This window comes from Narcine bancroftii, chromosome 12 (genome assembly GCF_036971445.1).
Source record: "Narcine bancroftii isolate sNarBan1 chromosome 12, sNarBan1.hap1, whole genome shotgun sequence".
NCBI classification, from domain to species: domain Eukaryota; kingdom Metazoa; phylum Chordata; class Chondrichthyes; order Torpediniformes; family Narcinidae; genus Narcine; species Narcine bancroftii.
Window position 1 is genome coordinate 30,641,216 of NC_091480.1, and position 26,168 is coordinate 30,667,383.

Sequence of the window (26,168 nt, forward strand, 5' to 3'; positions counted from 1 at the left end):
CTGAAACTCTCACAAAGGCAACAATATGGCAGCATTGTTCTCAATGAGGAAGCATGGTACTGTTGCAGAGGCAGTACCACAAGAATGTTCGAGGACCTGTGTAGAGAATGTTATACTCCTGGACTGGTGGAGGGGTGATACTGAGAAAACACAGAACTGGGCTTAAGGAGCACTGCATTGGCTGGGGAGGCAGTACTGAAGGAGTATTACACAGTCGCATGAATACTACTGTATTTAAAACACAAAGCTGGAGAAACTCAACAGGTCAAGCAGTGTCCTTTACATAGCAAAGGTAAAAATATGTAACCGACATTTCGGGCTTGAGTCCTTCATCAAAGTATGGAGTAATGTTGGTAGGCATCTGAACAAAAGAGTAGGGAGGAAGGGGTGGTCAGGAGGTGATAGGTAGAGAAGGGAGGGAGGGACCAACAGCGATCAAGGGGAGGAGGGATGGCTAGGTGAAGGGAGGGGGAAAGGGAGGGAGAAGTGGAAAGGGGGGTGGGGGAAGAGGAGAGCAGGTTAGCAGAAACTGGAAAATTCAATGTTAATCAAAATGATTAAGTATACTACTGTACACTATATTTTCCACTAGAGTGGCAGAACTGTCAGAGAAGCAATGCTTCAGATATGTGTTTCTACAGATGCTCACTCAGGCCTTCATTGCACTGTTAGATAAAACAAAACATTTCATGGCTGCATCTGATACACAGCAGTGAAGTTAAAATCTTTTTAAAAAATCTAATATTTCTATTACCAAAACTAATTTAACAAATTTCAAATGAAAATCTGATAAAGATAATTTTGGAGTTATATTCTAATAATTCAGGATTTAATGGAAAAACAACACTGGTAATACTAACAGAAATCCAAAAAAGTTTAACCTTTGAACAAGACCATGTAGAATGAACAAGGGTTCCAACTTCTTTTCCACATCTAAAACATTGGTCCAATACATCCGATCTCCAATTATTCAACTTTTGAGGCGTAATATACAATTGATGTAAAACATTATAATGGAGTAATCTACACTTTACATTAATAGTATTGGACATAACTTCTTTACATAAATCTTGACAAACCTTGTTATGTTTAAATCTTGTTCCCATCTTTCCTTTGAAATGAATCTTTTAGTCATTCCATCAACAATAATCTGTTCTAAATCTGTAAGACTTTAAAATATCAGATCCTAATTTCTCTCTTAAACAGGCTTTTAATTAAAAATAACAGAATAGCATGTTATGAGGAATATCATACTTAATTTTTAATTGATCGATTGACATCAATCTATCATTACCATAAGAATGTCCCAATTTACAAATTCCTTTATTATTCCAAATATTCAAAAAACAGGTTTTCTTTTGAAAAAATTAAGAGAGGACTAATTAATGGCATTTTTAATGATAAAAGATTTCCATCAATTTCTAATTTAACCTTATTCCAAATATTAAGCAAATGCTTCAATATTGTGGCATTTCTATCCATTGTTAATAATTTCAGTCCCATTTATAAATAAACTCTTCTGATATATTTTCTCCAATTTCATTTAATTCAATTTCCACCTAAGATGGTTTAGTTTTCGCAAATAAGGAACAAGAAATCCTAATTGTGCTGCCTTATAATAATTCTTAAAATTAGGAAGTTTTAATCCTCCAAGTTCATATTTCCATGCTAATTTTTCTAAGAAAATGTATTGCTGATACTTGGAAATCAGATGTTTCATTTAACACTAAGAAGATGGCACACAGAGATTCAAAGATGTATTCCTTAAGAAAAAAATTACATATAATTTAAAGGCTAAATATTCTGTATTTTTACAAGTTTGGAGCTCATATGAAATTAAAATTATAATTTTTTTCCCCTGTCTTGAATTCTCCAAACCAGTGAAGTTTTCACTAAATGAGCAATAGTCTTTGGAAAAATGTCTATTTGGGATCCTTGAGCGTCATCTGAAGCAATCCAAATTAATATATAATTACATTATGTATTTTAGATTTAGGTTCTAGTTATAGGGGTTGGTAAGGGTTGGGGGGGTGTTTAGTTTTTGTACTTTTTTTTAGTAGTTTTATAGTGTTTTTTAGTAGTTTATTAGTTTTTTCCTTTTTTCTTTTCGTTACTAAATATAACATTGTGAGTTGATATTAACTGTTATAATTATCATATATGTGTTGATTTAAATAAAATAATCAAAAAAATCTATGATAGTTTTGAACATCTTTAGATTTAAAATATTCTACTTTAACAAGTCAATGCTTGAGATTTTATGCAACCTCAGCTTCTCAAAGTGGGATAACGGGGAAAGACGAATTGGAAAGATAAAGTGTGATGAAAGATAAAAGAAAGATAAAACAGGCTAAGGGCTGTCACTGTGGATATTGTCCAGAACATTGATTTCACACAGTTGGTAATGGAAACGTGTCAACATTCAGTGGAAATCGGAAGGGATAAAGATGATGACTGAGTATCTGAGCTCAGGCTCTAAATTAGGGAGCCACAGGATGATGCACACCATATAAAACATACTCACCTCTTTTATTTTGAAAACATTTAGACATGCAGTGTGGTATTCGGCCCTCAAGTCCATGTTGCCCAATTACACCCAAATGACCTACAATGTGGTATGTTTTTAAAGGGTCGGTGGAAACCGAAGCACTCGGAGAAAACCCACACAGACATGGGGAGAATGTACAAACTGCTTACAGACATCCGGATTCGAACTCAAGTTGCTGGCACTTTTACAGCATTTTGTTAACTAGGACTTCCTATGGAAGTTGTATCTCTGTCCTTGAAATTGCATTTTGCTGCTGTGAAAATAATGGCTTTCCCTTTGTCCCTCAAACAGAGTGCGCTTACAAAGGGCAACTCAGGAAGGGGAGGGGATAGTGGGGTTAAATGAATTTTAGATAGGAGAATAATGGAAATATTTTATGTTTTAGAAATGTTGTCTTATAATGTGTTCAAAAAGAGAAAGCAGAAATGGATAAGAAGGAAAGGTGATGATGAGGAAACGGAAAGGAAAGATAAACAAAGTATGAAATGGCTATGTTGAACTATATGACTTTAAATATTAATGGAATACATAACCAAATCAAAAGGAGAAACTGTTAAATTTACTGAAAAAAGAAAAAAATTGATATAACATTCGTACAAGAAACACACTTAACTGAAGCGGAACACAAGAAATTAAAGAGAGATTGGATAGGACATGTAACAGCAGCATCATATAATTCAAAAGCTAGAGGAGTAGCTATATTAATCAGTAAAAATGTACCAATCAAAGTAGAAGAGGAAATAATAGATCCAGCAGGGAGATATGTAATGAAAAAATGTCAGATATATTCGGAGTTTTGGAATTTACTCAATGTATATTCACCTAATGAAGAAGATCAAAAATTTATGCAAGATATCTTTTTGAAGATAGCAGACACGCAAGGGAACATACTAATAGGAGGGGATTTCAACCTTAATTTGGATTCAAACATGGATAAAACTGGAAAAAAAACTAACAGAAAGAACAAAGTAACCAAATTTATAATTAAATCGATGCAAGAAATGCAACTTTTGGATATATGGAGGAAACAACACCCAAAGGAAAAGGAATATTCATATTATTTGGGTAGACATAAAACATACTCAAGAATAGACCTATTCCTGTTATCAGCTCGCATGCAAGAGAGACTTAGGAAAACGGAATATAAAGCTAGACTATTATCGGACCACTCACCCCTGTTATTGACAATAGAGTTAGAGGACATCCCACCAAGAATGTATAGATGGAGATTAAACCCCATGCTACTTAAATGGCAGGATTTTAGAGAATTAATTGAACGACAAATTAAAATGTACTTTGAAATAAATACGGAATCAGTGAAAGATAAGTTTATACTATGGGACGCAATGAAAGAGTTCATCAGAGGGCAAATAATAAGTTATGTAACTAAGATGAAGAAGGACTACAATCAGGAAACAGAGCAGTTGGAAAGGGAAATAGCAAATATAGAAAAAGAATTAGCAATGAAGGAAGACACAACTAAAAGAAGAGAATTGGCAGATAAAAAAATAAACTATGAAACTCTACAAACATATAAGGTGGAGAAGAACATAATGAAGACAAAACAGAAATATTGTGAACTAGGAGAAAAAAACGCACAAAATTCTAGCGTGGCAGCTTAAGACAGAACAAACTAAGAGAATGGTATTGGCATTAAGGAAAAAAGACAAGCAAATCACATATAATCCAACGGAGATCAATGAAAACTTCAGAGAATTCTACGAACAATTATATCAAACTGAAAATGAAGGGAAAGAAGACAAAATAGATGAATTTTTAACTAAAATTGAACTACCGAAATTACAAACAGAGGAACAAAATCAATTAATAAAACCATTTGAAATAGAAGAAATACAGGAGATAATAAAAAAACTACCAAACAATAAAACACCAGGATAGGATGGATTCCCAATAGAATTCTATAAAACATTTAAAGATTTATTAATTCCTCCCCTTCTGGAAGTAATCAACCAGATTGATAAAACACAAAGCTTACCAGATTCATGCAAAACAGCAATAATTACAGTAATACCAAAGACAGGGAAAGATCCACTCGCACCAGCATCATATAGACCAATATCTTTACTTAACACAGATTATAAGATAATAGCTAAACTATTAGCAAACAGATTAGCCGACTATGTACCAAAAATAGTAAATCTAGACCAAACTGGATTTATTAAAAAAAGACGAACAACAGACAATATCTGTAAATTTATTAACTTAATTCATGCAGTAGAAGGAAATAAAACTCCAACAGTAGCGGTTGCTTTAGACGCAGAGAAGGTCTTTGAATTATTTATTCAAAGTACTACAAAAATTCAGCTTACCAGAGAAATAATTAATTGGATTAAAGCATTATATAAGGGGCCATTGGCGAAAGTGACAGTAAATGGATATATATCAAAACAATTTAACTTAAGCAGATCAACAAGGCAGGGATGCCCACTATCTCCCTTATGGTTCGCGTTAGCCATAGAACCACTAGCAGAACTGATAAGAACAGAAAATAAAATAAAAGGGATAAAAATAAAAGACAAGGAATATAAAATCAGTCTATTTGCAGATGACGTTATAATATACTTAGCAGAACCAGAAATATCAATAAAAGAATTACATAGGAAATTGAAGGAATATGGAGAAGTGTCGGGGTACAAGATTAACGCAAATAAAAGTGAAGCAATGCCAATGAATAATGTGGATTTCTCAAAATTTAAGAAAGAATCACCATTCAGATGGCAAACGCAAGCAATGCGATACCTAGGTATACAAATAAATAAAAACCTCGGCTATCTATATAAACTCAATTATTATCCACTAATGAAAAAATTACAAGACGACTTAGAGCATTGGAAAGACTTACCACTAACACAGATAGGAAGGATAAACTGTATTAAAATAAACATTTTCCCAAGGATACAATACCTATTTCAGACATTACCAATACGCTTAACAGAGAAATTCTTCAAGGAGTTAAAGAAAATAATAAGGACATTTTTATGGAAAGGGGGAAACCGAGGATAGCACTAGATAAATTAACAGGATGGTATAAACAAGGAGGCTTACAACTACCAAACTTTAAAAATTATTATAGAGCCGCACAATTAAGATACCTATCAGATTTTTATCAAACAAAGGAAAAGCCAGATTGGACTAGATTAGAACTAGATAAAATAGGGGAGAAGATATCTGAACATATATTATATAAATGGGATGAAAAATTGGTACAACGTAGGAATTCTCCAGTATTGCATCATCTGCTCAACATTTGGAAGAAGATTCATGTAGAAGGGAATAAAACAAATTACCTACTACCAAAACTAATACTGACGCAAAATCAACTAATCCCTTTTACAATAGATAACATTTCTTTTAGAGAATGGGAGAAAAAAGGGATCAAAAGAATAGAAAATTGTTTTTCGGGAAATAAATTATTATCCTTTGAACAAATGAAGGATAAATATAATATAACTCACGATACAATGTTGGCATACTACCAACTGAAATCCTACTTGAAGGACAAATTGGGAAACAGTCTGAGGTTACCAGAAGGAAGTAATTTTGAATATGTGATTACAGACACAATGATAATCAAAAAATTTGTAACAAACATGTATTTTAAACTACAAGAAAAGGAGAATGAGGAAACAAATGGTAAAACTAAACAAAAATGGGAACAAGATCTAAACATAAAGATAAAGAATGAAACATGGGAGAAGTTATGCTCCGGAACTATGAGAAATACAATAAACACGAGGTTACGTATGATACAATATAACTGGATACACAGGCTATACATTACACCTCAAAAGTTAAATAAATGGGACCCAACAGTATCAGACAGATGTTTTCGCTGTAAAAAGGAAACGGGAACAACAATTCATGCAATTTGGACATGTGAGAAAGTGAAAAAATTTTGGGAAGATCTAAACCAGATATTAAATAAAATCACAAAAAGCAATATACCAAAAAACCCAGAGATCTTCCTCCTAAGTAATATAAAAACAAAGAATTTGGACTCGATTTGGATGGAGCACAAAAAAGATTTGTTATGATAGCCCTAGCTGTAGCAAAAAAATGTATTATGTCAACCTGGAAATTAGAAGATAACTTGAGAATACAACAATGGTATATAGAAATGAATAAATGTATTCCATTAGAAAAAATAACATATAATTTAAGAAATAACATTACAATATTTGAACAAATTTGGGAGCCATACATGAAACACAATAGAGAAAACCTACCGTGGACATCTACCACCTAAAATGACAGAAGGAGAAGATAATGAAAAGAACTGACTCAGTGGAATTTCTTGTTTATTTTTGAGTGACAACATTGTTTGATGGGTTTAATGTATCTTATATTCTGAACTTTAAATAAATGGGAGGGGAGGTGAGGGAGGGAGGGAGGGGAGGAGGGAAGGGGGGAGAAAACAACACTGTATATATTTAAGAAGGAAAATGTATGTATCTTGATCAATATGGTTTATAGTGTGAAAAATAAAAAAAATTAAAAAAAACAGAGTGTGCTTTAGTTCTAGTGGAGCGAACATTTAGTTAAGTGAATCTGATTGACAGTGAAGATGCTTAACTGCTTGATCAGATCATTTCCACAAGGCAATTGACTCTGAAGATCTTGATTGGTAGCAATGTTATCCGGCGTGAGAGATGACACTTACCGTCACTTTGTACGTGATGGATTTCTGCAGACCCTCAGGAGAGACCTGTAGTAGCTCTGCCACCACTCGAATTTCATGAGCACTAACTACTGATGCCACCTCTTGTGAATCGGTCTGTAACAGTTGGCAAAAACAATAATGGTCAAAAGTAAACATGTACAGAAATCCAAAACAAAATATTAAATGGGAAATTCTGGAAATAGTCAGGTTGTCAGGTAGCATCTGTAGAAAGGGCAACAGAGTTGAATTACAGCTGAATCAACTTTCACGAAAGTTGGGGAAAGTTATAGATTAATGTATGCTGATACAGAGAAAGGCGGGAGGGGAGCAGAGGTGTGTAATGGAGTGAACAATAATAGCGCAGGGTAATGGGATAAGTAAGAAAGGATAAATGACAAGTGTGGTAGACTGAGGTAAGAGTTGTGTAATACACTTTTTGAAACTCCAGATTACACCTCTGGACTGAACAGCCTGAAATGAATATAAAACACTCAAAGTAAAGGAAGAGTTAGAGATGGACCAGGATGAAACTTGCCAGCAAAGACAATAACCAATTCTGGGCATTCTTCACTGACAGCTGGCTTGGTTGAAAAAAAAATTTGATCTGAACAATAAAGTTCAACAACTTAAAACCAGAGAAGCATTCCTTTTTTTAAAACTTTATTTAAAATTTTATGACATGAATAAAATAAAAATTACATTTAAAGAAATAATAAAAAATAAGATAATAAAAATTAGAATACTTTTTTTTAAACTTTATTTAAAATTTTATGACATGAATAAAATAAAAATTACATTTAAAGAAATAATAAAAAATAAGATAATAAAAATTAGAATACTTTTTTTTAAACTTTATTTAAAATTTTATGACATGAATAAAATAAAAATTACATTTAAAGAAATAATAAAAAATAAGATAATAAAAATTAGAATACTAGAGAAGCATTCCTGATAGCATCCCCCATCAGGTATGACGAGAATTAAAATGTACAACTTTTTAATTCAATATTTATCATGTAATTTAGACCTTCCCGATGAGACTAAATCTTGACAAGGATGCATCTTTTTCTTTATAACTTTCCAACACATTCAATTAGATTGTGGCCTATAACTTCTTCTGAAAAATCAACTATTTTGCCTACCAATCATTAAAATCACTCATCAGATTGTAGCCTATATCTGTATTACAGAGATCTTTTATTTGGTAAATGATAATTGTAATACCTTTGATTAGATTCCAGCCTTCATTTTACCATTAGGATTTTCAGGAGTATTTGCCAAGGAAACTAGAGCAGCCAGAGACGCAGACCAGAGATCAGAGATCTGTGAGTGCCCTAGATTGTGTTAACACACCATCTTCACACAGATGGATCCAAAGTTTTGACCAGTCCTCCACAAAGGCTGTTTGATCCAAGTATCTTTCAATCATTTTCCTTTATATCAGTGCAAATATTAATTTTGGAAAAGCAAACCTCATATTTCTCAAAGTAGACGTTCCCCAGGTGAAGAACCGAAGATAGAATGCGGAAGATACTGTTCTGTTCGTCTGGGCTAAAACCAAGCACCTCCATCGAGCTGAGCAGCCTGAGGAAGTCTTCCCCATCATCCTTGCCCCAAATGTCACAGTTTCCACCCTGAAAATACAAATATTCTCTGAAATGTTTCTCCAAAGATCAAATCTATCTGACCCACTCTCCAGCTCATTTATTTCATTGGGTATCTGATAAATAGGTGCCCATATTCCCTTGGCTGAGCAAGGATGAGGGGTCCTGATTGTAACATGTGAAAACTAATCAGTAGCCAAAATACACAAGTAGAACTTCAGTAGTTAGCTAACAATTTTTTCAGCACTCTGAATATTGTGCCTCAAGCAACTACTACCATTTTAAAGAATTACTGTTACACCAGGGGGCACACTTCACTGCTGAGCAATGAACAACTTTTAAAGACTGTACCTGATTCAAGTAATAATATGTCTCAGCCTCCTGCAGGTAGAATTTTTGCTTCTGCTGACTTGAGAGTCCTGCCAACATCTCGTAGAAAATATGGTAATTTCTTTCATTTTTGGCCTATATATTGAAATATACAAACAAAAGCTAATTACACCACTTTCCATTCTTTTTGCTTCCACCCTCCCCCTCAATGCACCCTGGCAAATCTGAATTTGCCAATTAAAGCAATTTCCTCGGCATTGTTTTATTGCACTCATTAGGTAGTGCTTGCTAATCTGTACCTCTTAACAGAATGGGATCATCTGAATCATGATTCATCAATCTTTTCAGCAATAAGGTTTATCCCTCATTATTACTCTAAGCCTCTGATCGCACATCCAGTCTTCTTCACGTGATGTTGGCCTCACTGGCACTTGAAGCAGTCTATCATCCCTGTGGATTTCAAGTCAGCCACAGTTATGCCGGTACCAAAGAGGGAGTCAGTAACAGGCCTTAATGACTACCGCCCAGTGGCGCTGACCTTCGCCATTATGAAATGCTTCAAACGTCTGGTGATGGAATGCATCAAAGTGCACCTCCCACAGGAACTGATCCATTTCAATCCACCTATCGATGGAATTGTTCCACTGATGATGCTATATCCTTGTCCCTTCACTCCATCCTGACCCACCTGGAGAACAGGCTGCTGTTCATTGACTTCAGCTCAGTGTTTAATATGATCATTCCCCAGAAGCTGGTGGAGAAGTTTTCCTTGCTGGGATTCAACACCCATCTTTGTTAATTGATTCTGGATTTCCCTGTGGGAAAGACCACAGTCTGTCCAGGTTGGCAGCAGAACGTTGAGCACCATCGTGCTGAGCACTGGTGCACCTCAGGGGCTGTTGGCTCAGCCCCCTTGTTCCTGCTATTGACCCATGACTGTAACACAGAGCCATCCCCAACAAAGTCATTAAGACTGTAGATGACACAACAGTCGTTGGTCTCATCAACAACAATAATGAGTCGCACTACAGAAAAGAGGTGGAAAATCTTGAGAAATAATGTGAGAATAACAACTCCACTCTCAATGTGGAAAAAACAAGGGGGACAATTGTGGACTTCAGGAGGACCAGGGACAACCACCTTCCACATTAATAGCTCAGGAGTAAAGAGAATCACCAGTAAAGAGACTTCTCTTAGACACATAACATCGCTTGTCAGGAAAGCGCCACAACAAATGCATTTCCTGAGAAGACCGAGGCCACCATCCTGACAATTTCCTATGGGAGTTCTGTTGAGAACATCCTGGTCGGCTGCATCGCAATGTGGTACAGTTGCTGTAGAACAATTAGATCAGGGGTCAATTCAGGGGACCGTAAGAGCAGCAGAGAGAATCATTGGAGTCTCTTTCCATCTCATCAATGTGTTTTACTACGATTGTTGTCTCAAAGGGGCTCGGAAAATCAGCAATGACCCCCTACCACACAGCGTCTTCCAACTACACCTGTTGGTAAAGAAGTACAGGAGTAGCAGAGCCAACAGCTTCTTCTCATGGGTAGTGTGACTGATGAACTGCTTGTACAAACCATTAGTGACTCCACTATTCATGTAACAATAATATTTATTTTAATATTTGTATATATATACTATACGCATTTATGTATGTGTGTTAGATTTGTATGTGTGTTTGCAGTGTTTTTCACCAAAGATGAGACAACGCTGTTTCATCGAGTTGTACTTGTACAATTGGATGATAAATAATCTTGAACATGGACGTTGTCATCAGTTTTCATGAGTGCCAGTGATGTCAGCCTTAAAGGCACATTTCCTAAAACTATCCGTGTTCCCAAACTCCAGCTCTTACTGCTGCTTTTAAACACGCCCCCCCCCCCCTTTCCTTTCAGGTTATTGTAATAATACATAAAAATGTAATTACATTATATACTTCTGTTTGTTGTGAGGTAAACAAAGAGTCGCCATGAGCATTGCCACTAACAATAAGAGAAAGAGAAGTAAAAGATATTCTCTGCAGAGACACTGAGCGCCCATGGATCGTCTCTAGCACTCGCGCAGCCTCTGCAGCCACACAGACTCCCGTTCAAACCAATGGCAACACAGGCCCAGGTCCAACCTCCAATAAGATCAAGCCCCTTCTTGAATCCCAGTTCTGATACCTGGTTCCCATGAAGCAGTTTCCAGCTGCCTATATGGATCCTTCAGCTGCTGAGCCACTCACTGGGTCATCTCCCATGCTTCTTCTTGATGGGGGCTGTTCTCCCCATTTCTGTTGGCCTGCTTCTCCCTTGGAGTCTGCAGCCACCCCTCGTGGTACGCTGCCCTGCAAAGGCGCCGCTATCTTGGGCACAACCTCTGTGGTTGCAGGGTTTTTTAAAAAAACACCTTTGACTCCTTTAATAGGCCATTTGAGGCCTGTATGGCGCCATTAGCATCAGGACTGGGCTTTTACCACTCCCTTTACATCTAATCCCTTTGTTGGCTACTGAATTTATTCTCAGGTGCATCTTAAGACATGGTACTTCTTACACACTACTCAAATTGCATTTAACCCACTGGACAAATAGATTTTTTAAATAATGATATATTGTTCTACTGGTTTATAAATTAGCTTGAGGCTTGATATAATGCTTTCTATATGTGAATAAGCAGATGAGCTCTGTCATTCTACATCATACATTTCAAACGTTCTGTTTTAAGGGGCATGTATGGCTGTTGTGATGTAATACATATATAGCATAACTTTGACAGCACTTTTGATTTCTGAATATATTTGTGATACTCTTTATACACAGCTAATTACACCATGAAACAAGTTAGCCTGCTTGATCTAAGCCATGTCGAGCAGAATCAGAGCCACAGAGAGCGGTACAGGACCTACAGCCCTCAAATCCAGGCTAATCAACCACCCATTTGCACGTATCCATTCACAATTTGGGTAGTGACTTTACCTGAAATACAATCCTTGACTTTTCAAGAAGATACTGTGAGGTTATGGCACCACATATCACCCCACTGCAAAGAGAAAGCATAATTAGCGCTGAGACAAAATGACTAATAAGCTTTTATCACTCCTGTCACAGAACAGTGAGGAAAGATGGTGGGAAGAGGACAGTCAGAGGCTGAGTGGGAGGTTGGGTGAGTAAGTGGGAGAGGATACATTGATGAGTGAGGGGTGATTGGGCGACGAGGATATGAACATTTGGATTACATGAGCAGAAAAATGTCAATACTTACTCCTGCAAATAAATTTCAATGTATTTCCCAAACCTACTGGAATTATCATTTCGCACAGTTTTGGCGTTCCCAAATGACTCGAGAAGGGGTGTGGCTTCAAGAATCTGATCAAAAACAGGGAGAAAATAATCACAACTGCTCCACCTGAAATGAATACAAGCTCGTGGCTTACAAACTAGCCCACTGCCTCTCCACCTTATAAAAAGTTTAACCTCTCACTTTCCTTGATCTGATGAAAAGTTATCTCTCTTAAATGTTAACTCTGGTTTCCTCTCACAATTGAGCATAACATTGATTATCTCCAACGTTCTGTCTTTTCATTTCACCTAAACTGATTTATTTTAAAATATTCCTTTGACAAGGAGAAATACAATTTCATCTCTTTAATCTGATCTGTGAGGTCACACTGCATTGTTCTGACTTACATATTTGTGGCTAATGCTCCAAACCTAACCCTAGAGTAATGAACATGCCATCCGTTAATGATAAACCTGAAATGAGAGAGTTTGTAATTGGAACAGATTGTGTGAATAAAATATTCAACCCTTTACTTTCTGTATTTTTTAATTGGGCACAAGTTCAAACTTCAATTAATTTTCAACATTAGAGATAACAAAAGGATCTGCCGCCCAGCACGAATACTTTCAAATACAGGAAGTACACAGAAAATGTGTTAGAAAGAGACTTCTGATCTTGACCATTAGTATTGGTTGGGGATTCAAATAAATTCAGTTGGCTAGTGTATCTGACAGTTAACTCCTTTTCCATCTAGTTGAACAATTGGCACCTTGGGTTAAATTCTGGTGGAAGATACCATCTTGGTCTGAATTTCTATTTCTGTGGCTATCGACAAGCTTGATGTATTTTCAGAAATTTCTGCAATCATTTCAGGTTCCCAAGGTTTATCAAATGTCTCTCAAAGATGCAGCAGCCTAATTGCATCTGAAGAAATTGTCTATGTGCCGCGGCTCATTCTGGTCTTTTAGAAAGATACACACAGCAATCAGTACTGTACCTCAATCTTCACAGAGACCATGGAGCAGTAATGTGAAAAAGAGGCAGAAGATATAAATAACACTCACAATAAGATGCAAAGCACAAATAAATCATTAAATGGACATTCCCGACAGAAGAGCATTATTTTATCCTTTTCTGAGACTGTGGTAAGACCTGTTTCCATACACATTGGAGCATTTAATGACTTGGAAGAATCATAAAGAATTTCCCAGGTTAGTTTTTTCTAAACAAAGTTTAGCCTGATATTTTAAAAATTAGATTTTCTCTGTCGAGAGAGAGAGAGAGAGAGAGAGAGAGAGAGAGAGAGAGAGAGAGAGAGAGAGAGAGAGAGAGGCTTTGACCAAAAAGGGAATGTTGTGATACACAAGGTATCAGAATTCCATGCGTCAGGCTGGATCAACTATAAGATGCTTATCATTTTATCACTGTTTGTGAAACATAATGCCATTCCAATCCCAACTTGATTGGATTATCTGAAGTTACATATGAACCAATGTATCACAGGCAACAGTACAAATGTTTCATTTTCAATTTTCCTTGATGTTTGCTCAAATTGTTTACTGCTTTAGTTGCATATGCTTTTCCTCCATCAAGTGAAATAAAGAAATAGATGCCTGCTTTTTTTAGACCTATACAGCAAGGCCCATGAGTCCGTGCCGCCCAATTACACCCAATTAATCTACAACCCCTGATACATTTTGAACGGTGGGAGGAAACTGGAGTCCCTGGAGGAAACCCACGCAGACACGAGGAGAACACATGAACTCCTTAGGGACAGCGCCATATTCGATATCTGGTCACTAGCACTGTAACAGCATTGCACTAACAACTTCTATGCTAACCATTCAGGTTAATTGGAATTTTCAATCCTGAAATTAATAGACTTTTATTGGGTTCAGTTATCAAGGGATAGGCAACAAATGTGGATAAATAGTGGTGCAGATCAGCTATGAGGTACTAAGTTGAGGCCTCTTGTTCTTGTCATCACCTATTGGAGAGATGCTTATTAGATGTTATGATTGACAGTGAACTCATCATCTCCATTTTTTGGAGGAATAATAAGTGAAATGCAACATCAGAAGTAATATTGCATGACAAGGTGCTTGGTTCAATTACAAATTTCGGACTTCAATCAGAGAGAAGGACCAGCTAGGTATACTTAGTGCTCAGAAATTAAAGATAATTGGTTCTGTTTGTGATTGCTGGCTGGTTAATCCTTCTGTATGGTGTTGGTGTGTGAGAACTTCAAATACTTGTGAGAACATACTGTCATAGAGAACAATCACTTCATTTGGATTGCATGTGGAGAGCATGATCCCCTGGTAACTTAAACTCTAGTGGGAAATGCATTGATAGCCAAAGCTTTGAGCGTGACATCATCACAGACTTTAATCTACGATCGTACTGCTACTTGATAGAAAATGTGAGTTGCATTAAAACTAAATTTACACATTAATAATGCCCATTCAAGAAGAATACAAAGTTTAAAAGTGTCTGATTTTAAGGATTCCACCAACCAATGTATTTTATCAAAGGTTGCTGCAGGTTACCTGATGGGTCACACTGTCTTTGTGTCTGTGGTGCACGGCGGCTAGATAGCGGAGGACCAGTTTGGTGGCTTCAGTCTTGCCTGAACCGCTTTCACCACTTGAGAAATAGAAAGGCACATAGTAAATTCAGAATTCTTTCATCTCTCCGCAGCCAGATATGGTGTTACAGTAGTAGTTGCAGTGCTAACCTGTACACCCAGTGACAGGCTAAAACATGGAAACAATGAACACTTAGACTGATTACCATGGGATAATGTTACTGCATACTGTAATTACCTGAGGGGTGGGATTTTTTTTTTCTGCTGTCTGCCTAAGAAACTTAAAAGGCGAATGCAAATTATCTAGAGAGAGAAAAAGTGGCAAAGAAAAACCTGTATGCTATTAGGTGGCAGGGGGAGTGTGGTAGAACCAGCATATAGCTATTGGCACTGTCTCTATGAATGTCCTGTATGGCCTGGCCCGCCCCTGTACCTCTGACTCCTCCCCTCAGAATCCCCATAAAAGCTGTTATGCCCAAACCCCTCCCTCAGTACCTGCCTTGGAACCAGGCCAGCAACATGTGTTGATAAAATCCTGTTAATCACAATTCTCAGTCTAATGTGGTTAATCGGTAGGACAACAGGCAGCATTCTCAGAGGTTTCATCATGTGACCTTCTGGTCTAAAACCCACATCTATGTGGTCTAACCCTTCCCCCAAATTGTTAGACCAACAAGTTCTTGTTCGCTGTTCGATGATTCTTCACTGTCAAACTGTCAAATTGGGGCAGCACAGTTGGTGTAATGGTTAGTGCAACACCTTTACAGCACCAGTGATCGGGCCCGGGGTTCGAATCTAAATCTAAACTGCTTTTTTTTGTTAATCTGGAGACACATAGTCTTGACAAAGGCTTCTGGCCCAAAACGTTGACCGTTCTTTTTCTCCCATTAACGCTGCTCAACTTGCTTCATTCTTCCAGCAGATTGTTTGATGCTTTTTTTTCCTTCATCCATAGGCAATATATTTATAACGAACAAAGGAAATTAAAGACGTATAGAATATGCTGCACTGAAATAAGCTAATAGGTCTAAATTCACAATTCTGGGTCTGTCCGGTAACCTTTTCTGCTCTCCCTTCAGTTTTTTGATAGTGACTAGGCTTGTTAGCAGTACTCCAAGATTCACCATAAGTTTCACCCTACTTATCTGCTATGAAAAATCATCTGTAGATGCTGCAAGTCTTAAGCAAGATCAGGGAATGCAGACAACATCTGAGAAGAGTAAACTCCATTAACATTTCAGATCTAAAGATTTAATTTCATAAAGTTGCAGACACTGAAGTGAACAAAGGGAATGTCTGAGAGATGGATAGCACAAATGGTGGTGTTGCCAGGCGAGAGGGGTGAAAGCTTGTTCATTCCACATGATCTGATGAGAAGACGTTGAATCCAAACAGATGAGGGGAAGAAGAAGAAAAAAATATATAATAATTACTGGAGCCTGAAATAAACCAAACTTTGCCTGCTCCAGAAAATTGCAAATGAAAAGAAATATGTTGGAAATATGGGGTTTGGACAAGTAGGCACAAGAATAATGAAGCAAGTTTCTTTGTCCCATATGGTCCTATCACTTGCATTCTTGTTAAGTTCTTCCAAAGTACTGCTCCCATTAAGAGGCAGTATGGCTAGTGCAATGCCGTTACAGCATCAGCGGACCGGGTCGAATCCGCCGTTGTCTGCAAGGAGTTAGTATGTGCTCCCCGTGATCACATGAGTTTCCTCTGGGTGCTCTCCAGGGTTAGTAAGTTCATGGGTGCAATTGGGCAGCAGGGGCTCAAGGGACAGAGATACTGTACTGTATCTCTACACTAGATTAAAATTCAGCTTACATACCCAATGTGTAAATTGAGAATTACTGTATTTCTGTGTGGTTTGACATCTTAACAGCTGTATAATATTATTTAATAAGCATTGGAGATGATTGAAGTGGATTGTTTGCCAGTGAGCATATTTTATTGTGTCATTTTCTAGGATGATGTGATAGAACCAAGGAAACCAACTACAAATATAGAAAATATGGAGGGTCATTATAATCTTATGAATGATCCTAATTAGAGGAGCAAGCTCTGTGGCCAATTCATAGTACAGGTACTGCTGGACTTGTGATCCATGCGACTTAGGTATCTGCATAGACGACTGAAAATCTGTTAAAAAATATAAAATTTGCATGGTTTATGTTGTATTTGACAAACTATAACAGGGATACAGGGCATGTCAGAACAAAAATGTGCGTACTTACCTTGCTAGTTGGCATCATGGGGTCTGTAGGTTGGGCTCGGCCATCTTGATTCCTGTGTGCATGTGCAGTAGGTTCGCATATTGGAGTTTGCAAGCGTTAAGGATGCAAATTCAATATTGTTAGGGTGCTTAACTCACTGCACATGCGCCAACTGAAGACTAACAAAGTAAGTATGCACATTTTGGCTCTTTCATGCCCTGTATCCCTGTTATAGTTTGTCAAGAACAACATTCACCACGTAAATTTTATATTTTTTTCTTTTTTTTTTAACACAAACACACAATTTTGACATGCATCCATTCTGAGATATGACCAATCCTTCGGTCTGAATTACGGTTTTAAGTCAGGGTGTACCTGTTTAAGAAATCCTGTTTAATTATGCATTTTTTTCTTGATAATGAGCTTAAGAATGAATAACTTTGTTTCCTGGATGGGAAAACTGAGAAGTTTCCAAACTTTATCACAGCTAATGAAAGATTAGGAGACTGCAAGAACCGGAAATCATTATTTCAAGTGAAGTCAGGGACTGACGGTCGATGAAAAAAAACTTTACCTGATAATAATACACTGATTGTGTTTGGCATCAACCATTTTTGAGTAGGCCGCATTAGCAATGGCAAAGAGATGGCTGTAAGATAAAGAATGGATAAGTAATTAAAAAACACTCCAATAGTTTATCTACAGAGATTTATTTTGCCTTTATTTATGCTGATGGCCACAACTTTTCATCTGGGGGCTTGATGTGATGAGAGTCTAAACCTACCCATTCTGTTCTGTGGATAACATGCTACTTTTTTTTCTATATTTTTTCTCCTTTCTTGGTACATCAGCTTCAGGTACTGACAATACCTCAGGAGACAATCATGTTTTATGATGCTATCAGTTGAATTCCAGCTTCGTAGGATTCTGCTGTCAACACACAGAGCTGTCTACACTGATCACTGAGTAGAAATCATCAAGGCAGCCTGATTAGTTCAATCCCTCCTTACACTCAGCACTTGAGCTGCTTCCTGCAACATATTCACTCGTTTTCTTGTTCATGAAATTGAAATGTTCACTACTCCTTATAAATGGGCACTTACGGTGGGTTATCCATAAATGATTTTCCTTTATATTTCAGCACGGTGTCAGTCCCATAAATGTTGTACATTTTATATGGATTCACAGATAAGAGGATGCTGCCAATATATGTCTGCAAGAAAGAAACAAGTTTGTTTATAAATTCTTCACAAAGATACAGCTATATTGACTGCAAGTTAAATATCCAATTATCCTGAATGGAATCAGGGTTTTACTTGTTCAATCCAACTACTCTAATAATGGAGATTTCACCATTGTTTCTGTTTCAATTATTTGAAAGAGTTCCTTAATTAGCTCCATTTCTCACTTTTATACTAACATATTTCCATTCTCCAGGTACAATTTTTGATTAATGACAGTAACAGTACAGTAACATTTGATTAGTAACAGTACAGCCTGGTCTTGCTGGTTGAGATCCACAAGGTAGTTGTGAAAAAAAAAGACTGAGAGGCAAAGTGAGGAAGTTGTACCAATATAAAAGGCAGAGGTAGTGAGTTTCCAGAATTAATAAAAAAAACTGGGAGAATGGGATAATGGAAAGCTCTGGTTTAAGGACCCTCCATTGTGAGAGGAGTAGTGTGAGGTATTCGGATTAACACGGCAGATTGTGGACAGAACGGTCCTTGAGAAGAAAGGGGTCATGAGGAACAGAGGAAAAAAGAATTTCAGGGTGGAAGGTGATGTCATGTATGTATTCCGACAATAAATCTGAACTTTGAACAGAGATATCCATTTAATAGGGGGACTGACGGCCTGAGATTACTGAATATTGATTTATGGAGCTGAATTAAACTAGAATCCCTACTTTTAAACTCTGCTTCACGTTAAGAAGACTTAAAGCACGCTCAAGATGTCCTGGTGCTTCTGAAGATTTACACCTCTTGCACAAACATAGATCAGCATCATTTCAGTACATGATTTTGGGGTCAAGAATGATCAGATTCACTTTATTCATCAATTATACCTGATTCAAGTAGTGTAAATCTTGTTCAAAATATGCATCAGAACAGATATTACAGTACTCACATATATCATTTGCTTTTCAAACCTCTTCTTTAAATTGTACAACACTGCACCATCATGTAGGTCTCTGGAAGGATAGAAATATCACAAGGATCTTTAACAGCTGTAAGAACACAATGTAAAATTGTACCATGGTGTACTGTTGTAAGAGTCTTTCCACATTCTATTCAATAGTTTTGGTACAACACAAATGTATCCATGCCGTTCAGCAATCTGCATGTCAATGAAGCATAGATTCCATTAATAGGCTTGTGTTGACACTCCCTTGTGAGATTTAGCAGCAAGATACAGTTATGCAGTGTGGAAACTGACACTTCATTCCAATCCATTCATGCTGGTCAAGTTTCTGCCTCAGAGTGAACCATATCTCTCAACACCTTTATCATTATCTGCCTAATTGTCTCTTAACTGTATTCACCTCTACAACTTTCTCTGGCAGCTTGTACCATATAACCACCACCCTCACCATGAAAAAAGTTGCTGATGAGGTTCTCTTTATATATTTCCCCTCTCACCTTGAATCTATGCCCTCTAGTTTTAGTCCCCCTGCCCCCCCCCCCCAACCGTGGGAAAAAGATTGCAATCATACACCTTTTTATATACATCTACAAGGTCACTCCTCAGCCTCCTGAGCTCCAGGAAAAAATGGGTCAGTTGATCCCACCTTTTCTTGTAATCTGTGTCTAAGTGGTACACCAACACCAACCTTGCACTTAATGTCACCAAAACTGAGGAGCTGATTGTTGACTTCAGGAAAGGAAAGCCAGAGGTATACAATCCAGTGATCATTGGGGATCAGAGGTGGAGAAGGTGACCAAATTTAAATTTTGGAGTCACTACCTTGGATGATATTTCCTGGACATCACACACCAATGGCATTGTGAAGAAAGTTTCCTCAGGAATTTGTGGAAGTTTGGTATGACATCAGAAACCCTAGGAAATTTCGGCAGAGATGTGGTGGAAAGTGTGCTGAACGGCTGCATCACAGTCTGGTATGGGAACACCAATACTCCTGAGTATAAAATCCTCCAAAAGGTAGAGGACACAGCCCAGGACATCAGAGGCAAAACCCTCCCCACTATTGAGTACATCTATAGGGAACGCTGCCATCGGAGAGCAGCAGCAATCATCAAGGATCCACGTCACCCAGCAAGTGCTCTGTTCTCACTGCTATCATCAGGAAAGAGGTATAAGTGCCACAGAACTCACACAACTAGTTTCAGGAACAGCTGCTACCCCTCCACCATCAGACTCCACAATAACTAACTCAATTAGAGACTCATTTAAGGACTCTTACTTGTGCACTTTATATATTTTCTTTTTGTTCTCTCTATATTGCACAGTCAGTTTGTTTACATTCATTATCTATTTACATTTATTTGTTTGTTTACATGTTTTACACTGTGTACAGTTTATTTTTTGCACTACCAATTAGTGGTGATTCTGCAGTGTCCACAGGAAAAAGGAATCTCAGGATTGTATGTGAAGTCATGTATGTACTCTGACAATAAATCTGAAACCAAGTCTCAGTGACATCCTTGTGAATCTTTACTGCATTATTTCTATCTTAATGACGTCCTTCCCATAGCTAGATAGCAAAAGCTGCATGTAGTCCTCCAAATATGGTCTCACCAAAGCCTTGGACAGTTGTACCATGACATCCCAATTCTTGTACTCAGTGCCATAATCAATGAAGTCAAGCATGCCAAATGCCTTCTTTGCTACCCTGTCTGCCTGTGTCATCACATTCAGGGAACTTTGTGTACCTATACCAATGGGTCTCTCTGAACTACAGTGCCTTCCAGGGCCCTGTGATTTTCTGTGCAAGTCTTTCCCTGGTTTAACTTACCAAAATGCAAAATGTCACACTTGCCTGAGTTAAATTCCATCCATCATTCCTTGGCCAAGTTCCTTAGTTGATCTAGATCCTGTTGTAATCTTAGATCACTGTCTAATTTATCACCAATATTGGTGTCATCCACAAACTTACCAACCATGCTAATTGCATTCTCATTCAAATTGTTAATAGAGACTGACAATAAAGAACAGTGGACCCAGAACTGATGGGGGACACAAATGGTCGTAGGTCTCCAATCTGAAGCACAATCTTCCACTCCCTCCATCTGACTCCAACCACCAAGTCAATTGTTAATCCAACTGGCCAGCTCACTCTTGTCCCTGTGTGATTTAACCTTCCAGACAAGCCCAAAATGTGAGATCTTGTCAAAGACCCTGCTCGCATATATGTAGCCAAGGGCCTCATTATTCCTCTTTTCCACCTCTTCAATAAACTCGATTAAATTTGTGAAACACCATTTCCCATCCTCAAAGCCACGCTGACAATCAATGATTAGTCTTTGCTTTTTTCAAATCCAATAGATTTCATCTCTCAGAATCCCTTTAAGCAATTTTTCCTCCATTGCTGTTAGGTTGTTAGGCTCACCGACCTGTCATTCTGTGGCTTGTCCTTGTAGCCCTTCTTAAATAAAGCACAACATTAGCAATTCCTCAGTCTTCTAGTACTTTGAATGTGGCGAACAATGACCACAACAACTTATCCTTAAACAAGGACAAAAGATGCAATGGAATGAAATATTATGCCAGCTGAAGTGCAGACATTTCACTGTTGGTTTTCTCCTGGACTAGATACAAGCATGAATCAAAGCACCCACTAATTTGTAAGTATTTTGGGTTGCTTGTTCATGAGATGAAACTACCACTATGTAGTATTACCAAGTTCTGTTTCAGCCAAAACCTAGACCTACAAAATTTCATCAGTGAATGGGCAATCATGGTGAAACAGTACCAGTTTATCTGGCTCTCCTGCAAAGCCCACCCTTGTTACACTTCATAAATTCCTTTTCAGTGCAACAAACAGGACTGTGAACATGGTCTCCGTTTTCATTGTTTGAGCTCAGAAAGCTGGTTTTTTCCTGCAGGACGAAAGAAATGGCCAAGTGAATCATGAAGGTGTGGACACCCAGAAATTAGGAAAGAGGAAAGGAAGAATGAGAAGTTGTGAGGAGCAAAACACGAAAGTTTGCAGACACCGTGAGAGAAGTAAAAAACAATGCTAGAGAAACTCAGCAGGTCAAACAGTGTATTTATATAGAAAATATAAGGACACATGATCTTGGGAAGGCGACCATCACCTTCCCAAGATCATGCTATATGGCGAGCTCTCCACTGGCCATCGTGACAGAGGTGCACCAAAGAAGAGGTACAAGGACTGCCTAAAGAAATCTCTTGGTGCCTGCCACATTGACCACCGCCAGTGGGCTGATCTCGCCTCAAACCGTGCATCTTGGCGCCTCACAGTTCGGCGGGCAGCAACCTCCTTTGAAGAAGACCACAGAGCCCACCTCACTGACAAAAGACAAAGGAGGAAAAACCCAACTCCCAACCCCAACCCACCAATTTTCCCCTGCAACCGCTGCAACCGTGTCTGCCTGTCCCGCATCGGACTTGTCAGCCACAAACGAGCCTGCAGCTGACGTGGACATTTACCCCCCCTCCATAAATCTTCATCCGCGAAGCCAAGCCAAAGAAAGAAGAAGAATAAGGACACATAACCAACGTTTCAGACTTGAGCCCTTCAACAAGGGATGAGCAAAATTCAAGCAGGCGCCCGAACAAAATGATGTGGGGCCAGGGGGAGAAGGACAAGCCCACAGGTTGAGGGTCTGAAAACCAAAAAGATCCAAAACCGAATTTTTTTTTTTAGTGTCGACCTGATGTCACAAGTTGAAAAAAATTCACCACCTGACTTACCCACGACGCTCTATCGGCGCCAGATTGGTAAAGATATAGCTGAAAATGGCATCAAGGAGAATTTCTAGTGCTTGGTTCGACATTATTCTTCTTTTGTGAGCAGAGATCAAGTTTTATTTCTGTTAAGTACTAAACATTAATTCACGTGAATTTTCCACTTGTGGCGTCGTGTCAGCGCTGCCGCCATTTGTTGCTTTTTTTTTAACCACTGATACAAGAATTCTGCTGATCCTACGTGCTGCTAACCCTAACCCTAATGTGTTCCATTGTCCCTAAAACCGAAAAAAAAACCCAAAAACCAAACATCTGGTCCCAAGCATTTCGTGTACTGTACTGTCATAGGTAAATAAGGGAGAGAGGGCACAACAGAAAGCAGGGTGAGGTATGCGCATGAATAATATGAGCAATATGTGACCGTAGGAGGTGTACACTTACCCCCACACCTCCTCCCTCTTCACCATTCAGGTCCCAAATAGTCCATCCATGTGAAGGGTGGCACAGTTAGTGTAGTGATTAGCGCAACACTGTCGCAGCATCAATGACTGGGATTCATATCTCCCGCTGTCTGTAGCAGTCTGTACATTCTCCCCGTGTCTGCGTGGGTTTCCTCCGGGTGCTTGCTTCCTCTCGCTGTTTAAAACGTACTGGGGGTGTAGGTTAATTGGGTGTGATTGAGCGGCATGGGCTCATGGGCCGAAAGGGCATGTTACCATGCTGTATGTCTAAAAGACTTCACTTGTAAATCTGCGGGAGTCATCTACTGCATCTGGTGCTCCCATTGTGGCCTTCTCTACATTGGAGATTGGACACATACTGGGAGGTCACTTCATCAAGCATCTTCACTCTGTCCTCATCAGTGACAGGAATCTCCCAGTAGCCAACCATTTTAATTCTGTGCCCCACTCCCACGCAGACCTGTCTATACATGCCTCATGCATCACCAAACCAAGGCCACCCATAAATTGGAGGAACAACATCTATCATTACATCTGTCCAACCAGGTGGCATTAACATTGATTTCTCCAGCTTCGACTTGACCATTCCCTGTTTTTTCTCTCTCTCTCTCTCTTCCCTACCCCTCTGTTACCTTTCATCCAGCTCTTCACCCCATGCTCCCTCTCAGAGCTATCACCCCTCACCCTGTTTTCTGTTGTGCCCTCCCTCCCTGATCGACCTAATGCCTCTTGCCTAAGGGCCTGTGCTCCTCCCTGCCCATCCCCTCCCCCCCACCACCCCCCCCCCACCCCGGCGCCTTCCTGCATTGTGTTCATAACCAAAATGTTGGTTATGTATCTTTATCTTTGCTATATTGTGTCTATTCATCCCTAACATCGAAGTACTCGAGATGGCAGAGGCCGACAGCATCGAATCCACGCTGCTGAAGATCCAACTGCGCTGGGTTGGTCACGTCTCCAGAATGGAGGACCATCGCCTTCCCAAAATCATGTTTTATGGCGAGCTCTCCACTGGCCACCGTGACAGAGGTGCACCAAAGAAGAGGTACAAGGACTGCCTAAAGAAATCTCTTGGTGCCTGCCACATTGATCACCGCCAGTGGGCTGATATCACCTCAAACCGTGCATCTTGGCGCCCCACAGTTCGGCGGGCAGCAACCTCCTTTGAAGAAGACCACAGAGCCCACCTCACTGACAAAAGACAAAGGAGGAAAAACCCAACACCCAACCCCAACCCACCAATTTTCCCCTGCAACCGCTGCAACCGTGCCTGCCTGTCCCGCATCGGACTTGTCAGCCACCAACGAGCCTGCAGCTGACGTGGACATCTACCCCTCCATAAATCTTCGTCTGCGAAGCCAAGCCAAAGAAGAGATAAAGTACGCTGTGTGTCCTACTGAGTTTTTCCAGCATTGTGTTTTTACCATGAGAAGTTGCGAGTTTGAAGTTCTGGCAAATTTGTATTGGTTTAGTAAATGTCTATCACACTGGAATGTGAGGTATTGATTTGGATCAACTTACTCCAACTGGGTCATATCTTCCATGCCATCTTCTTCCAAGTGTTTCCGAAATTGTATCAGGGGCTGATCACCAAGGGAGTACATCTGGAGCCAAGGACAAGTCACAAAATCACAACAGCAAAAGCAATTAAATCCTCTTTTCATGACACTGTAATTCAATAGTGGTTTGTTCTTCAAATTAAATCCAACTACACCCTTAACCTAAACTCCTTCCTTTTCACCCTCACTCCCTTCATGCCCTATCCCTCATCTCACGCATCCTTCCCATCTCCACTCCCTACAGCTCTACACATTTTCCACATTCCTCTCTTTTCCTCCATATCCTCCTCTCTCCACACCCCCCCTTCAACTCTACACCTTCTCTTCACTCCTCCCTCCCTCTGAACCACATTCCCTTCCCCTTAATCTACACTCCAGTGAGCAAATAAATCTTCCCTTAACCCAGCCACAATCCCTTTTCTCTTCTCCACCCTCTTGTCATCACCTCATTGATCATTTCCTTTCCCTCCCCATCATAATCAGAGAAGAGGGAGGTGGATGGATAGACTTTTATGAGACTGTGGGTATAATAGGGAGGATAATCTCGAATAGGAATGCATGATTTGTCACAAATATACATTCTTTTGAGGCACTAAGACACAATAGAGGTCTAACCATGAGAAATTAAAGATGAGTCGCAAGAAAAGGCTGATACAATGGGAAGGAGACTCCTGTGCCAGAGTGTCGCAGAGATCATCCCAGAAGGGTATCCCCTTCATGCAGAGCCAGATAGCATGTAAAAAGGAGCCAACCTTTATACCATACCTGAAGCACATTTCTGAGAACTCGGGTTTATATTAATGTAGTTTCTGTCGGGTGAAGTACAATATAGCGATACCTGACATTAATAATAGCCAATAAACTAACCAGAGTCATTCATCAGTTATTATTTTCAAATCTGACTCCCATCTCACTCTAGATTTATGCAAACCTGGCTTGGGCCCTCATTCATCAGTAAAAAGTACATTCTAGAAATAAATTAATAACCATTTCCTCCATGAAGCAGTTTCACCTTCCCAGAAGATA

At 38.9% G+C, this 26,168-nt stretch overlaps 1 protein-coding gene across 8 annotated transcripts in view; it reads right to left on the bottom strand.

Annotated features, from left to right (window-relative positions):
• myo15aa (myosin XVAa) overlaps positions 1–26,168 on the bottom strand; it is a 248,907-nt gene that overhangs the window by 148,136 nt on the left and 74,603 nt on the right. For all 8 annotated transcript variants that reach the window (XR_011347622.1, XR_011347621.1, XR_011347624.1 and 5 more), the window contains 10 exons: positions 25,105–25,187; positions 19,361–19,424; positions 18,337–18,446; positions 17,808–17,882; positions 14,980–15,076; positions 12,413–12,516; positions 12,127–12,190; positions 9,185–9,298; positions 8,702–8,863; positions 7,230–7,343 (listed from right to left, as the gene is read on the bottom strand). Coding sequence is in view for 4 of the 8 variants with exons in the window: in XM_069907177.1 (XP_069763278.1) it covers positions 7,230–7,343; positions 8,702–8,863; positions 9,185–9,298; positions 12,127–12,190; positions 12,413–12,516; positions 14,980–15,076; positions 17,808–17,882; positions 18,337–18,446; positions 19,361–19,424; positions 25,105–25,187 (987 nt within the window). In the remaining 4 variants the exon portion in view is untranslated. The remainder of the gene's footprint in view (positions 1–7,229; positions 7,344–8,701; positions 8,864–9,184; positions 9,299–12,126; positions 12,191–12,412; positions 12,517–14,979; positions 15,077–17,807; positions 17,883–18,336; positions 18,447–19,360; positions 19,425–25,104; positions 25,188–26,168) is intronic.